This window comes from Pavona decussata, unplaced genomic scaffold (genome assembly GCF_977016875.1).
Source record: "Pavona decussata unplaced genomic scaffold, jaPavDecu1.1 SCAFFOLD_84, whole genome shotgun sequence".
Taxonomy (NCBI): Eukaryota; Metazoa; Cnidaria; class Anthozoa; order Scleractinia; family Agariciidae; genus Pavona; species Pavona decussata.
The window spans coordinates 3,100,515-3,115,661 of record NW_028145502.1 but is presented as its reverse complement, the minus strand read 5'-3'; the positions used below and the strand labels follow the sequence as shown (position 1 = coordinate 3,115,661).

The window sequence follows — 15,147 nt, the reverse complement described above, 5'->3', positions numbered from 1 at the left end:
TAACTTATTGGGCTTGAAAACCATTTCATGTTCCTCAGCAACGACTCAAATTTTCATCGATTTTGAATGATCTTGAAATTTTCATGGAGGACAAAAACTGTTTGAAAAAGTAAGCTATTTTAAAACACTTTTGCGAAATAGGCCTAGTCTAGGTAGAGTCAAATATGTTTTGGCAATCTTGTACAGGCAGTTTATGGATATCAATATAATAATTGTTCAAGGGACCGATTTTGTGGGCAAGACCTTGGTAAGATGCTTTTTGGCAGCGCGAATTATCGCCTATTTTCAAATTGCACACAAACATTGTTTCACAAAAAGAGAAGTCTTGGCCAAGATTGTAATTGTTTCTTGGCGTTTCTTGTTCTTCCAGGCTGACAATCACAAAGTCTCACTCCTCGAATATTCATCTTGTTTGGTTTAATTTGCTTGAAGTTCTCGCTCTTTGAGTTGTTTGACCCTATTGTGATCACCAAGAATGATCACTTTAAATTGGCTGTGTCTTTACTATTCTTAACTTAAAACCGCTCTATATCATACCTGAAGCCATTGATATCGATTGTTAGTTCGGGCACTCCAAGCTCCGATGTAGCTACCAGCTCGAGAACGATGCAATCGAGCGCGGAAACCGGCGTGGTACTTGTTCCAGTCAGATGAAGTAGTGATTCTGCTATTCGGGATCCGTCCATTCTGCATTCCCATTGGTCGGTTACACAAAGCACCTACGATGAATTAGCAACGTAAATCAGAACGTCTAAGCTAGATCTTGGCTGAATCGAGCTAATCCTACCCTTCAGAATGCGAGTACCCTACCCTGGTCGGTTACACTAAGCGTTGATTGCTAGGGAATTATTTGTTTTAATCCCATAGCAATTCATCCTAGCTTTGAACCCTAAACTCTGACATAAAATCATGTTTGGAACTGAAACTTTCTGCACAATTCTCGCACAACCTCTATGTGCCCGTCCAAAAAGAGAAGACCGTCGTCGAATGTCATGAAAATCTGACAACTGCGCTCGATAAGGAGAGGAGCTTGGTTGGAAAAAGTTGCATAGATGTCTGAGTATGGCTTCTTTTGCGACCCAGTACGAAAGATGTAAGGAAGAGTTTAAAACAAAACTCACCGTGTCTGCAGCCATACAATTCCATTCTCAACGATATATAACTATACCAGCTCTTCGGGTTAAGTCGCACATACCGGGCCTTGAAAGGAATTCTGAAGCGATGCAGTACAACATAGTGTCTTTCGCTGTTGCCGTTAAAAACCTAGAAGATATCAACAGGTTTAGCAAAGCTTGAAGGGTTATTCCTCTGACCATAAACAATAAAAAATCGTTGAAGGAAAGCAACAAACCAAAACAACATGTTGGGTGGTGAAAATAACTTGGCTCAGTAATATTATTATAAAAATCGCTAAGCTGTTTTTCATACAAACGTAACAGTTTGTGATGAAATGATCCTTATTTCAACCTCCTTGCGAGTCGGACACGCCAGCTACTGATGAGATTACCTCGCACGAGAAATATATAACTTGTCGTTTCCATATATTTTTGAGGACTAATCAATGAAACTGTCACGTTGGCTACTTTAACAACTAAGATTTTCTTGGCCTATACATATGTTTGTTGTAAGCGGATAAGGGGGTTTGTTTGTAAAGAAACTGTGGTACTGCGTCGGTGGGAAGTAGAAACGAATGTTTAGTTTTATCGACAGAGTTGATACCTTCAGTGTAAAGGTCATTTGGCCGCCGTGGAGAGATTGGAGTGTTCACGTTTCGAACGTTAGCCTTTCGTCAGAGCCTTCACTCTGAGGAATTAAGGGCTAACGCTAATTCGAAACGTCAGCACTCGAATGTCTTTACGGTGGCCAAATTACCGTGTCAATTTTGTGGATAAAACCAAGCATTCGTTTGTTGCAAGTATCGGGCTCATGATGGATCAACACTACGGAGATGGAGATGGTGACTTCTAGTTTTGAGTTATTAGGAAAACAATTCTTCAGGATTTTGTGACAGCCTGCTTGAAAACCAAATTTGATGAACTGTGTAATTCAGTTCCAACCTTGTTATTATGTAGTTTACCTCAGAACTGTCTGTTCCATTGTGATTTGATATTTTTATCCAATATATACTTGCATATTCGCTGGCAGTTTAGAAATAAGGTGAGCAAGATTCCAATATTTTGACAGGGCAATGTGCTTTTAAGACAAACATTAATTGTGAACTTTGTCCATTTTCCAAAACTTAGAGAAAAATGTGCGTGAACAAGGCTTTATTGGCGTGACGAAATCGCGAAGACGCTTACCTTAATTTTTCTTCCTTCTCTATACGGAACAAACCGTCTCCCATTTTTGCTGAAAGTTACGATGTAAGACTTAACGTACTGCGTTGCGTCATAGCGACCCTGCGTAGCCACTCCTTTTAGCGTGGCAACTTTCTCTAAGTCCACCTGAATCCACTGGTGCGTGTTTCGTATGCGCGCGATCCAACCTCCTCGCGTGGAACCGTAGTTTCGCGCCTGTAAACGCGCGCTGTAAGGTCCATAGTAACTGTTGTATAGGGATGAAGCGCGAAGGCGGGATTTTAAAATGCGGCCGTCTTCCATTCCCAGAGGAACGAAGCAACGATCTGCAAAAGAGAGGAATCAAAACGATTAAGAAGTGAAGAGACATGGCGCTTCCTATTTTCTTTGCCAAGGAATTGGAAATCTCTGCACCGAGGCTCATGTGACAGCATGATGTGAAGCTGCGTCGTTCATGCTACAACTGGGCTCATGCGGCTCCGTGGTTCATGTGGCCTGCGGTCCAGTGCTCATTTTTTAAGGGGAACTGATATTTTCACCCTACCTAAGATATGTATCACCACCTATGGTCATAATTCTTTTAGTTATTTGGCAACCAAATCTTGGAAAGCACTTCCTAATCACTATCGCACTACAACTGATTTCAACTCCTTTCGCCGGTTAATTTTGTCCTAAGATTTTGTCCTATAATCATGTTGCATAAATCTTTATCAATATTTTATTTTATTCACTTTTGTATCACTAGGTAACTCGAAGAAATTAGCAGTCATGCCACTCTGTAAATTCGAGATTAAATAAAGTTTAAGTATGTATGCGGCTGCGTAGCTTATGCGACTACACTGATTGGCGCAGAAAAATGCGAAGTATGAATGGAGACTGAACGCATGCGTAGAGGCTGCAAAGGAAATTGAAAGAGAGGAGATATCCATATTCTGGTTACCCGCTATCTGGACAAGAATTACAGAATACTATTCCCCATTTCGATTATTCCAAATGAACCGGGAACAGTTAAAAAAGAAAGCACCCCCAAAAGCTTTCATTTTCTCTTGCAATATTGTAACATCATTTAGTAAATAAACCCCTTCAGGCGACTGGTATGTCGGCTGAGAATGTCTGCGGCTGAGAGATTGTCTGAAAAATAAATATTTGGCCGAGAAGCGAAGCTTGAAGACAATCTCTTAGCCAAGGACATTATCAGCCGACATGCCAGCAATCCAGAAAGGGGTTTATTTATTTTTTAATCGTCCTGTGATTTGCACCACGTGACGTAAAGTAGCCAATAAAATCGAGCGAAAATTAATGGGTGAGTTATAATTTCAGATACATTTACCTGCTGGGCAGCCGTATAATTCTACTCTCATACAAATATGGCTCCGCCATCCACGTGGACGAATCTTGATGTACCTCGCTATGATCGCTGGGTTTATTGGCTGTGTTGATACAGAGTCTTTATCGCGACTTCCTTGAAAGTACTGCAATAAAAAAAAAATGCGCAGAAAAATCAAGTTGGGCCAACTGAACAAGATGGTGGAATATTCTTGTAAAACTATCTTTGACTGATATTCACTAAACGTCAAACGTTGGCGATAACTGGGCAATATATATAGTCTACAGAGGAAGCTCTTCAACGTTTTTATAATTATGCTTTGATCAACAGTTTCGTTTCGTAAACGGAATACAGTATCTATGGGTTTTATAAAATCTAAAATAGCTCACCAACAAAAAGTATCTAGAAAACGGAAGGTCTTGGTAATTAGAAGAGAAAGTGGAATACACCCAATGTCTACTGTAAAAGTCAATAAATTAGCCATTATTCAGGCCGATTTATTGACTCTGAAAGAAAAAACTAAACTTGAAATAAAGTAAAGAAATATAAATTAAAGAGACCTGTCGCAATGCTGTGTTGTGAAGAGTTTCCTGTCTAAAATGGTTTATCGTAGTCTATTAAATACGTTTCAACTTGATAATAGGGAACTTAATTAAGCAACGACGACGGCGAAGGTAACGACAACGCCAGAAAACAAAAGGCTTAACGAGGAAAAACGATCGCTCTGCACGTGCGTTTTAAATTTTGGTACATCTCTTCACCGTCCTCTGCAAAACAACAACGTGAAATTACCAAATTCAAGGTTTTGTGCAGAACGTGAACACATGACATTGAATTTTTTCATTTTCTTTCTTAACTTGAACGTCACCCCAACTAATTTGGTTCCTGGGTAGTTCGCCGTTTCTGTAGAATTTGAATGAGTTGAGATAATCGCGAGGTAACACAAATGAAACAAAGTTATATTTTGTGGTAACTTGTTCGTTGGCGTTGCCGTCGTCGCCGCTTAAGTTCCCTAATAGGGACCTTTAGTAACGACGACGGCGACGGCTACGAGAACGTCACAAAAAAGCAATGAAGTTAATAACCAAAACAACAACTCTGCACGTGCATTACACTTTTTGGTACATTTGTTTGCCGTCACTACTCGATTAGGACGTTAAATTTCCTGATAGGAAGTTTTATGGAGGACGTAAATACACGACGACGAATTTTTCTTTCTCTTTCTAAACTTGGCTGTGGTCTCCAAGAATTCAACTCCAGGAATTTTCACCTACATTTGACATTTAAAGCGAGTTGGAATAATCGACGACGTTTGAAAAAACGCGAATTCATTTTAATAATGACGTTTTCGCTGCCGTAGCCGTCGTTAAGCGCTAAAGCTCCCTAATGGTGTCCTGAAGACGCCGAAAAGTAGTTTTTATCGTTGATGTTTGCTTGTATCTTAACTTATTAAAATGGTTTTCCGTTACTAATCTAGTTCGGTAATTCTTGAAGTCGATAAGCAAGTATCGTTCTCACCTTGTCATTGCTCTTGTACCTATACACTGACCAATGAACATTGTCCTGACTGAAATACAACAAATACGTCGTGACCCACTGGTGCGCATTAGACCTCCCTTGTAAAGCAACTCCTGTCACCTTGGTGACGCGACCGAGGTCAAACTTAAGCCATTGATTGTGGTTGTTATATCGTGCGCACCAGGCCTGGCTATGGTGCAGTCTCGCGCGCCAGGTATAAAGGCCTGGATACGTAGACGAAGCCGTGATTTGAGCGTTTTTCAAACGGCGGTTTTGAAGCCCAAGGACGCGATTGCAGATTCCGGCTGTAAAGAAAACAGTTCTTATTAGGAGTTGTTTTATTTATAAAAGGTTCTATAAAGTAGCACTGTGAGATAGTTTTGAGTGTTGATGTTGATGTTTTCATAACTCATTTTAGACATAACTGATTTTTGAATAATATATTGGAACTGCGGACGAAAGATTAAATGGAAGAAATTAGGTCGTCGTGGCTGTTTGTGCCACTTAAACGAGCGGCTGCGAAAAGAGTCCTGAAAAAATCCAGGCTTAAGTTGCATAAACAACCTGCGAGGAACTTTCTTATATTTAATCTTTCATCCGCAGTTCCAATATGTTATTCATACTCAGAATATGACCAGCTCCAAGCTGGCTTGATAGCTCAGTTGGTAGAGCGCTGCTGACAGGGGGGGGGATCCAGAAAATCCAGAAATTAAAGAAAGAAGGGGCCGAAGAAAATAGAAAATGTGGTGAGAGTGCAAGGCCCCCCCCCCCGCCCCCCCCCCCCCCCACCCCACTCACCTCAATGAAATATTCACATTCGTGGAGATTCTGCTTTACAGCATTTCTGGGATCATTTCAGACTAAAACTAAGGATTCGGAAAACAAACTTTAAGAGGAGTTTTTAAAACGATTGAGTGCATAATACCACTAGAAAGACCTTTACAAAAACCTTTTCAAAAATCCAAGAAAAAAAGGGGGACCGCTGCCCCTTATTGTAGTAAAAATATTTATCTTTTTATGTTTTACAAAACAAACTTAGGGAGATTTTTCCGTCTTTAAAGTTATGCGCCTTTGAGTAAAAATGATAAGAGCTTTGACATTTTGGCGTTTTATTGTTATCAATATTTTACCTGTTGGACATCCATAGATTTCAACTCTCATTGAAATCCAACTGTACCATGAACGAGGATAAAAGCGAACGTGACTCGCAACAAAGGGTCTGGTGATGCGGTGAAAAACGATTCCAAATCTATTGATATTTCCTTGAAATAGCTAAAGCAAAATCAAAAGGACACGTTAATAAAAGGTTTTGATATATCATTGTTTCATAATCCAGAAAAATCGATTTTTTTATGCAACCCACTTTTATGCTTAGCTTTTCAGGACAAAGAAACTATGTTTCCTCTATATTTGAATTCTCTAAGCTGCGTTCATACGGCTAAAGCTGGCTAACAAACGAACCGCTTTTGTCATTTGTCAACTCAACAAACCAATTGACAAGCAGTACAACAAAGGATGTTGATCCGACTGAAAAATACAACAAGTCCTCGACATTTAAAACTTATGCTATGTTAGATACCAGGGAGCTTAAGCAATGACGATGACGACGGCAACGAAAACGCCACAAAACAACAGGTTAATGAGCAAAAACAATCGCTCTGCACGTGCGTTTACATTTTGGTACATTTCTTCGCTGTCCTCTGCAAAATAACAACGTGAAATGACCAAATTCTAGGTTTTCTGGAGAACGTGAGCACACGACGGTGAATTTTTCATTTTCTTTCTTAACTTGAACGCCACTCCTACCAATATGGTTCCTGGAGAGTTCGCCGTTTCTGTACAAGTTGAGCGAGTTAGAATAATAGCGAAGTAGCAGAAATGATTAAAAATAAAGTTATATTTTTAGGTGACGTTTTCGTTGCCGTTGCCGTCGTCGCTGCTTAAGCTCCCTAATAGCAAAGACAGTTCATTACCCTTGTCCCTCGTCCCTCGCTATAATGAACAAATCTCATGCCATCCACACTTCGCCCGATCGTGTACGACCTGACCCATTGATGCGCGTCCTGTCTTCCTTGTGTGGCAATGCCTTTAATAGTTGAGCTTCCACCCAAAGACACTTGCAGCCACTGACCGTGCCTGCGGTAGCGCGCGCTCCATGCCCAGCGGTGATTCAGCCTACCGTGCCATGGCGACAGGTAATGATTGTAGTATGTTGATGCTGAGAAGGAACCTGGAACCAAACGGCCGTCTTCGGCACCCAGGGGCATGGTACATCGGTCTACAGAACAAAATCGTGTTTCAGTGTTGTAAACATGAATGAGTCAGAAAAGGGAACGGCCTTAAACTTCACAGTTTCTGTAGCTTAAACAAGAAGTTCCGCAATAAAAGAGGACACCTTTGTGGGCGTGAGATGCAAATTTAGACGCTGTTTAGTCGTGGCAAGTTGTTGACTCAAGCGTCCTCTGAACAATATATGCCTCAAAATTTTATAATATTACCACATCAATATAAGATGTCAAGTTCTAATTTGTTTAACAAGGGTTATTCTGAAAACTAAGCCAATTTTATCGGTAAAAGCCGATGAAAAAGGCACATGTTGTTTGTCAGTTGTTTACACTCTGATCGTTGATTGACAACTGAAGGTTAGAATGGCCTGGCCAGGCCCCTATTATGCCGGAACGTCCTGTTTTTAAAAAGCAACAAGGAGTATGACCACCCCGTGACCCTGTGGTAGGATGCTAGTTCATCACAGGATACCCAGCATAAAGTAACTAGGTGTATTGCTACTCATGAAGTGACTATGAGTATTACTGCTCCCTTCTGGATGGGATGATTGTCTATCACACGATACCCAACATGAAGAAACAAGAAGAATTGCTCACTTCCCACCGCATGGGGTCCTAGTCCATTATAGGGTTAATCCTTACGCTTTAACGCGACCCTCACTGAATATCGACTTACCGACAAAGCATCCATAGAACTCCGCTCTCATGGAAATGTGTCTGTACCAGCTCCAGGGTAATATCCTGATATAGCGGGCTTTGATTGGTGTGCTAAGTGTATTGGTGACCACAGTGTTCCTGTCTTTGTTTGCTCGAAAATACTAATGAATGTTTCAAATAAAACATCGTCACAAACTAGGTTGAACCATATACAGTATTGCGCTTCATTAAGGCCGCTTGCTTAATTACTAAGTTTTGAACTCGTAGACGCGTCCAAAAATTGTGTCAAGCACAGTCGTAGGTTGCAAGAGCAGACAAAAGCCGAAAAGGCTTCTATTCTCGAAGGCTATATAATATGTGACTTATCAGCAAAAATGATGTGTTTTCAACCAATTAACATGCAGATTGATCTATTGACTATTGACTATTGACGTTTATTTGCCTTTTTCCTAATATATTTACAATTTATTCATTATTTAATGTGTGTCGAGGTGACCTCTAGAAACCACCGGGCTTATAGTTGAGGCCACCTCGTACCTTACATAGTTTGTGCAACAAGTGTGCGGCTTTGCCAATTCAGTAATTATTTTAATAAAAACTCTAGCAGTTTATTCTTAAAGTTGGGAAAACTTGTCAGAGAAGTGATTGTAATCCAGATCTTTGGACCTTGGTAAAGAATTGTGAATTTTTTCAGATTAGTTCGGCAATGATGCACGCGATAGTTGTTGGAAACATGGCATAAATTGGTCTAAATGTCGATTCTGCAGATGAAATCTAACCCTTCGAAGAGAACGCGCTGACCAACGAGGCAGGGCTAGGTGCTAAGCTCAGCCCTGTCTGAGAGCTTGAGGAGTGATGGGGAAGTTTGGGGGCGGACTTCAATGATTGATTTTCTATTCAAGACAATCTCAGGTACAAAGGATTGACCAGGTTCAAGAGATTAGTGTGACGATTTCATTTACCTTGAAACTATCCCGCAGCTTGTAATAAGCCCATGTAAGTCCGTCCTGACTGTAAGCCAATCGATACTGAGTCACCCATTGATTAGAATTCTGCCTTCCTTGGGTCAGCACGCTCGTCACCTTGGTTGGCCTTCGAAAGTCAACTTGAAACCACTGATATCGATTGTTATGTTTCGCGGACCACGCACCTTGGTAGCTCCCACGCGCGGTGAAGTGAAGACGTCCGAGGTAGGGGCCGTGATTCTTGTCCCACATGGAAGAAGCTGTAATGGCGTAGTTTGGGATGCGGCGATTTTGCATTCCGAGCGCGGTCTTACAAGGCTCTGGAGAAAGGAATAAAATAACGTTTTGTTTAAGAATTTTGCGGTTACCCTTTTCTGAGGAGCCAATTACTTGTCCATTGGAGTGGCCTGTTGCGGGATCTCAGTTCCCGCGCGTTCGCTGTCTGGTTTTTGCCTCTTTCTTGCCTCGCTTACACTCAAAGGCCAGGTCACTAAGCAAATAACAGTAAAATGGGCTATAGGACATTTCCACTACGGCATCATTTGACTACAACAACCAGAATCCTTCAGGTTTTTTTTTTTTTGTGGCAGTTGTTGTTGTTGTTTTCTCGTTTAGTTGTTCACTAGGATTACAAAATTTGAATTTGAAAAGGAAAACGAAATTAGTTCTGGGCCCAGTTGTTCAAAACCCGATTAATACTAGTTAAAAAAAGATTTTTCCAAAAGGTTTTTGTCCCTCAGTTTTGACGTAGACGTTTCTTTACCATTTGGTTGAAATTAGCTTTTAGAAACGTTTTTAACGAGCGAGCGATAAACCTCGGTTATCTTTTAATCGTGGATTAGCGTTAACCGGTTTTCGAACAACCCGGCCCTGGTGGTTGTACTCAAATGACGCCATCATGAAAACGGCCTATTGTGAGCACAAACCGCTTAAGCTGAGAAAAACTTACTGTGGCATCGAATGTTTCCCCGGAGATCATCAAAGTTGATATGTTGCCAGCTACCTGAACCATAATCCACCAGCCGTACAAACCCTGTCCTCCCACGGTACGCACGCACGTTCCATCTTTGGCGCCTCATGGTTTCTCTACAGTAACCTACATCAGAAAAGTGGTTTCAAATTAAGAGAAACATGATAAGAGGACATTATCTAGTTAAAAAGAAGCATTAAAAATAGTATCTTCTTTTACCTTTGGAACGAAGCACGACTCCTCGTCCATCGATAACCAGCTCAGCGCGAATGTAATGAATGTTACACCCCCCACCAATGAGAAAATCAATGTAAGGCCCCACGATTTGGAATCGTGTACTCGTCAAGGTTCCCGTGGGGCGATCACCCTGGATAGTTCCCGCACGATACCGCGGGTTAGGGCGCTTTTCATATGTGCCAATCCACCATTTCCCCTGTTGTTTTGCTGGTTGGCTGCGGCGAGCTCTGGAATTATCACCGTATGTTGGTTGATAGTTGAAGGCCGTTCCTGATTTTGTCCATCCGTAGAGGTTTCCTCGTTCAAAATCGAAGTTTACGCAGCCGGGTGGGGAACCTGTTGAAAAATGTCAATCAATCAATCAATCAATCAATCAATCAATCAATCACTCAATCAACCAACCAACCAACCAACCAACCAACCAACCAGCTAATCAATCAATCAATCAATCAATCAATCAATCAATCAATCAATCAATCAATCAATCAATCAAACAATCAATCAACCAACCAACCAACCAACCAATCAATCAATCAATCAATCAATCAATCAATCAATCAATCAATCAATCAATCAATCAGTCAATCCCGGCAAGCTATCAAGTAATCAGCCAGGAAGCCAATCAATTAACCAAGCAAGCAAACAGTCAAATGGTTGGTCATTGCACTGATAAACAGACAAGCTTCTTTCCAGTTGCCTTGTCATGAAGTAAATATTATCCAGGTGCCAGATTTACAAAGCTCTCCTAATTATGAGTTAAGATGTAACCTAAATATTGTTTCTTGACAATAGAGTATTTTTTGGACTAACAATAGGCTATTGTCAGTAAACAATGCTTAGAAAGATACATCTAAACTTAGGAGTGCGTGGTCCCAGCCACGTAGTTATCGTTATAACACCTGTTTGCTTGAAATTGGTTCATTGTCAGTTCTTGTTAATAGTGTTAAATTGAGCTTAGTAGAGGAAAGGAGGGGGGAGGGGAAGGACTGTGTGGCATGGGAAGATCTCACAGAGAGACAGATGGGAAGAAGGGAGGAGTTGGAAGGGAGGTAACACAGAGGAATAGATTGATGAAAGGGTGGGGTGGGGAAGGGATAAGATGGATGAAAGATCGCGTTGGAAGCGGAGCTAAGCGGGGTGAACAGGGACAGAGAGGATTGGGAACTTGAGGCCAAATTCACAAAGCCCACCTAAATTGAGAATTCTTAAGTATTGTTCCTAAACAATGGACTATTGTCAGCCCAGCAATAGTCTATTGTTAAGGAACAATACATAGGATTCATCTTAACTTACGAAGGGCTCATGGATCTGATCCCAGCTGAAACTGAGGAGGACAATGAACAAAACCAGGATAAAAAAGCTAGAGACTGGCCCAGGGAGAACGACCTTAATTTGTGAGCCGGAAAGTAGGAGAAACCGGAAGGTGGGAAGCAATATGTAAGGAAAGGGTGCAATATGTTGGAGGTACTAAGGAAAGGAACTGAGAGGAAGGAATACGGAAAGTCCGTTAAAATTCAGAAGTTCAGTTTCAGTTGCATTCTTGGTATCATTATAATGTTTATACATAAAAGGTTTATAAATAGTGAATTAAGGAAAAAAGATACGTACTGTCTGCTGTTCTCCAATATCTAAAGAAAAAAAATGTTGCAAAATATATTAATTGCACTGATTTTTTATATCAGTTTAAGTAAAGTAATGTATTTAATGTCAATAACACGGTGAGTGCTTGAGCCATCTTCGACCCAGAGGCTCATGATAAAGTACTTGACAATAATGCAGGTCGAATTGGAATTTGGAAATGTTAGTTTAGACGAGAGCAGAAAACCGGAGCCTCGAGAAAGAACTCTCGAAGCAAGGGTAAGAACCAACAATAAACTCAACCCACATATGACACCGAGTCCGGGAATCGAACGTGAGACACATTGGTGGGAAGCGAGTGCTCTCACCGCTGCGCCATCCCTGCTCCCCAAAGTAAAAGCAATTTGAAGTTTGACGACCGATTTCTGTCCACTAAGTTTTGGGTTTGAGCTTTTAAACTCAAAACTAAAGCAAAATTCAAAGATCCCCGAAACGGTATTAGAGGACAATGCCTAGTAAACGTCTTGCAGCCACCGGATGTTGTCTGAGTAAAATTTTTGAACAGTTAACGGACGTTTGTAAACCTGCCTCAAATCACAGTTTGAGTCTCGTAGAAGGTACAGTTTTTGTTTTATCCACAAATCGGCGACAGTTTTCTATGGTCTATATACCCAAAAATAACGTCACAAAATGTTCAAAACTCAAGTGGAACCACCAGCCGTAGGCGAGCGGTTTCACTGCCAAGTTTTGAACATTTTATGGCGTTATTTTATGGTCCTTAAGAGTATAGACCATAAAAACTGCCGTCGATTTGTTTTTTACAGTAACATGGAAAAAGTACGAGCGAAATAGGCTTTATTTTCAGTTGAGAAAGCGCGCTTCTATCTTACATAATTTTTATTGGCTGTACTCTTATAGACAGAGGGCCCGCAGGATCCAATCAGCACGCCGGAATTCTGACAGTTATTGCAAAAACAATTTTGGTTTTCCATGTGTCTTCATTTTATAAGCTTTAAAAGGATAAAAACGTTAATTAAACTTTTTAGTATTTGTCTCTAAAACCGACGGCTTCTAAGTCTTTGTGCGCAATGCGGTCAACTTTGTCAGCCAGTTTTAATCACAGTATTATTTCACGCTTTTTCCCCCTTTTTTAAAATAGTAGAAGTCACCATGAATTCAATCGAAGACAGGTACGGAAACAGACCGGTTTCCACCATTCAGTTAAGGAAATCTGTTAGATTTTTGACAATTAATTGATATACTTGTTATAGTGACTTGAAAACCCTTTCAGGAGTTAAAATTTAAAAATATCCTGGGGGCGCACACCCCTGGTCTCCCTGGAACATCGAGCCTTCGGCGCTCGTATTATCGGAAAACGGTCACATTTTTTTCTTGAATACGCATGTGGAAGAAATGTACATGAAAGGTGTAAGACCACGTTTTTTTTTTCTTATTTCGTAGGTGGAAGAAGCCATTTTTAATAATGTATGCAAGCGAGACACAAACTTAACTTGCAACAGGTATCACAGAACACGCGCTAAGGAAAACCTGTTACAGCTATAAAAAAAAAAGACTTCTCCGATTCAGTTGAACATGAACGTAAAGTTACTAAGATCAATCGTTTGAGGGAAGAGGTAGAAAATGTTTACTAGTAGATAATAAGAAACCAGCTGTACTTGAAAAAAGTTTTTAAGCCTTATTTTCCGTCCCTTATACTTCGTTATACAGGCCTTTTCAAAGTCATTTGTAGGCAAATTTAATACAAATATTTTCACTCGCTGACCAATCGCATTAACGAAAACTTTAGGGTACAAGAAAAGTCACTTGAAAGTGATTTAAGAACAAGTAAGATATCAGATTTCAAATAAAAAAGGCAATCATTTATCGAGTTTGCTAGGAATGATTTAATGTTATTTTTTTAGAGTAACCTTGCTTTTTTCAAAATGAAAGCGATCGTGTAATATGAAAATTGCCTGTTAAGATAAATTCCAAATTTTCTCTTTAATCTAAAATGTATTTAGATGTATGTTTATTTAAAGCTAAACGCGCAAACTTGATCGCGTTTCAAGTCTTTAAGGTGTTTAAGAATGAGAAAGTTAATTTGTTAGTTTGTATCATGTCGAAACGATGCGATGCTGAAATTTGCAAGAGCCCTTTAAGAACGATATAAAAGAATCGACTTGTTTAAAGGTCTGAAAAACTGCTTCCTTCAAATTCTTGTATGAGATAAATAAAGTTACGTTTTACAATGAAATACGCAAGTAGTCATTAATTGTCATTTTTTTGTCGTTAAATGTTTCAGTTTTAATTGAGAAAACCCATACAAGGTTATTGAGTCAAATGATGAATCATTTATCGATTTTCTCTGGTGCTTGAACCACCTATTTGTTAAATAAGAGCATTTTATTATCAACCGCATATATAGTCTAAAACTCCATATATTTGAAAATTTGACCATTTGCCCAGAATTGCATTGTAGTTACTTTCATGTAGTATGGTAACTGGAGAATTTGTTAAATACCAGCATCGAAAGTTTCATTGTTTTTTTAGATTACATAACGATTAACTATAGTCTAAAGCATTCATGGTAAAACTCGGAAGCTTGAAATTCAAGATTGACGAATAAAGCATTTTTCTTCAATGTACATCGTATGTCAAATGAGTCAAATTTAACGTATTTTAGCCTTGCTTTGGCGAATAATCACGTTACTACTAAAAACAGTTTTGGAATTTCTATCAAAGGATACTATTTATAGAAAGGTGCTAAACTAAATACATATAGCAATTTGTTGAAAGGCCAACACTGCTAAATATCCGTTTTATAAACCCTTATTGACTGATAAACCAGAAAATAAGTGTTTTATGTACTTCGCCACAGTAACAGATAACTTAATCAATAGTAAAAGAAAGTTGTTAATGAAAAGGTGTTAGATTAAATAAGCATTATCAAAAGGTCAGGACAACTAAATATCAGTTTGATAAACCGTTATTGACTCATAAAGCAGTGAACAAGTACCTTATATACTTACAACAATAACAGCAGTACGCTTGGAAGTGTTATCCTAATGAGCATTTCCAAGAGAAGACGGTAAAAACCGCCTCAATACAGTCGCAACTGCTCGTTGTTGCTAGATCGCAAACAACAAAGCTTTATACTTCGCACCGTAGCTTTTTCAAGTTAAATTAATTATTGATTTCGTTGCTTTAGAAAAATAAGTTTTGACACGCTAGGGGTGCATTGTGTCAAAAGGTTTATAAATCGGCTGTTATGTGAAAGGTGTAATCGCTGACATAAAAAGACATCTCTCTTCCT

General features: G+C 39.7%; 2 protein-coding genes across 2 annotated transcripts in view; both read right to left on the bottom strand.

Annotated features, from left to right (window-relative positions):
* Positions 1-711, bottom strand: part of LOC146475456 (uncharacterized) — a 186,597-nt gene extending 185,886 nt beyond the window's left edge. The window contains exon 1 of the mRNA XM_085115884.1: positions 538-711. Coding sequence (XP_084972010.1) covers positions 538-699 — 162 coding nt within the window. The 5' untranslated portion in view covers positions 700-711. The remainder of the gene's footprint in view (positions 1-537) is intronic.
* Positions 707-14,981, bottom strand: LOC146475455 (uncharacterized). The gene is made up of 13 exons (XM_085116062.1): positions 14,864-14,981; positions 11,865-11,884; positions 10,239-10,592; positions 9,999-10,145; positions 9,047-9,369; positions 8,104-8,245; positions 7,116-7,420; positions 6,273-6,414; positions 5,143-5,447; positions 3,628-3,769; positions 2,301-2,623; positions 1,169-1,263; positions 707-719 (listed from the first exon to the last, which is right to left on the bottom strand). The coding sequence occupies exons 1-13, from the start codon at positions 14,905-14,907 to the stop codon at positions 707-709; spliced, it is 2,355 nt and encodes a 784-aa protein (XP_084972188.1). The 5' UTR covers positions 14,908-14,981.
* Between the last annotated feature and the right edge of the window lie 166 nt (positions 14,982-15,147).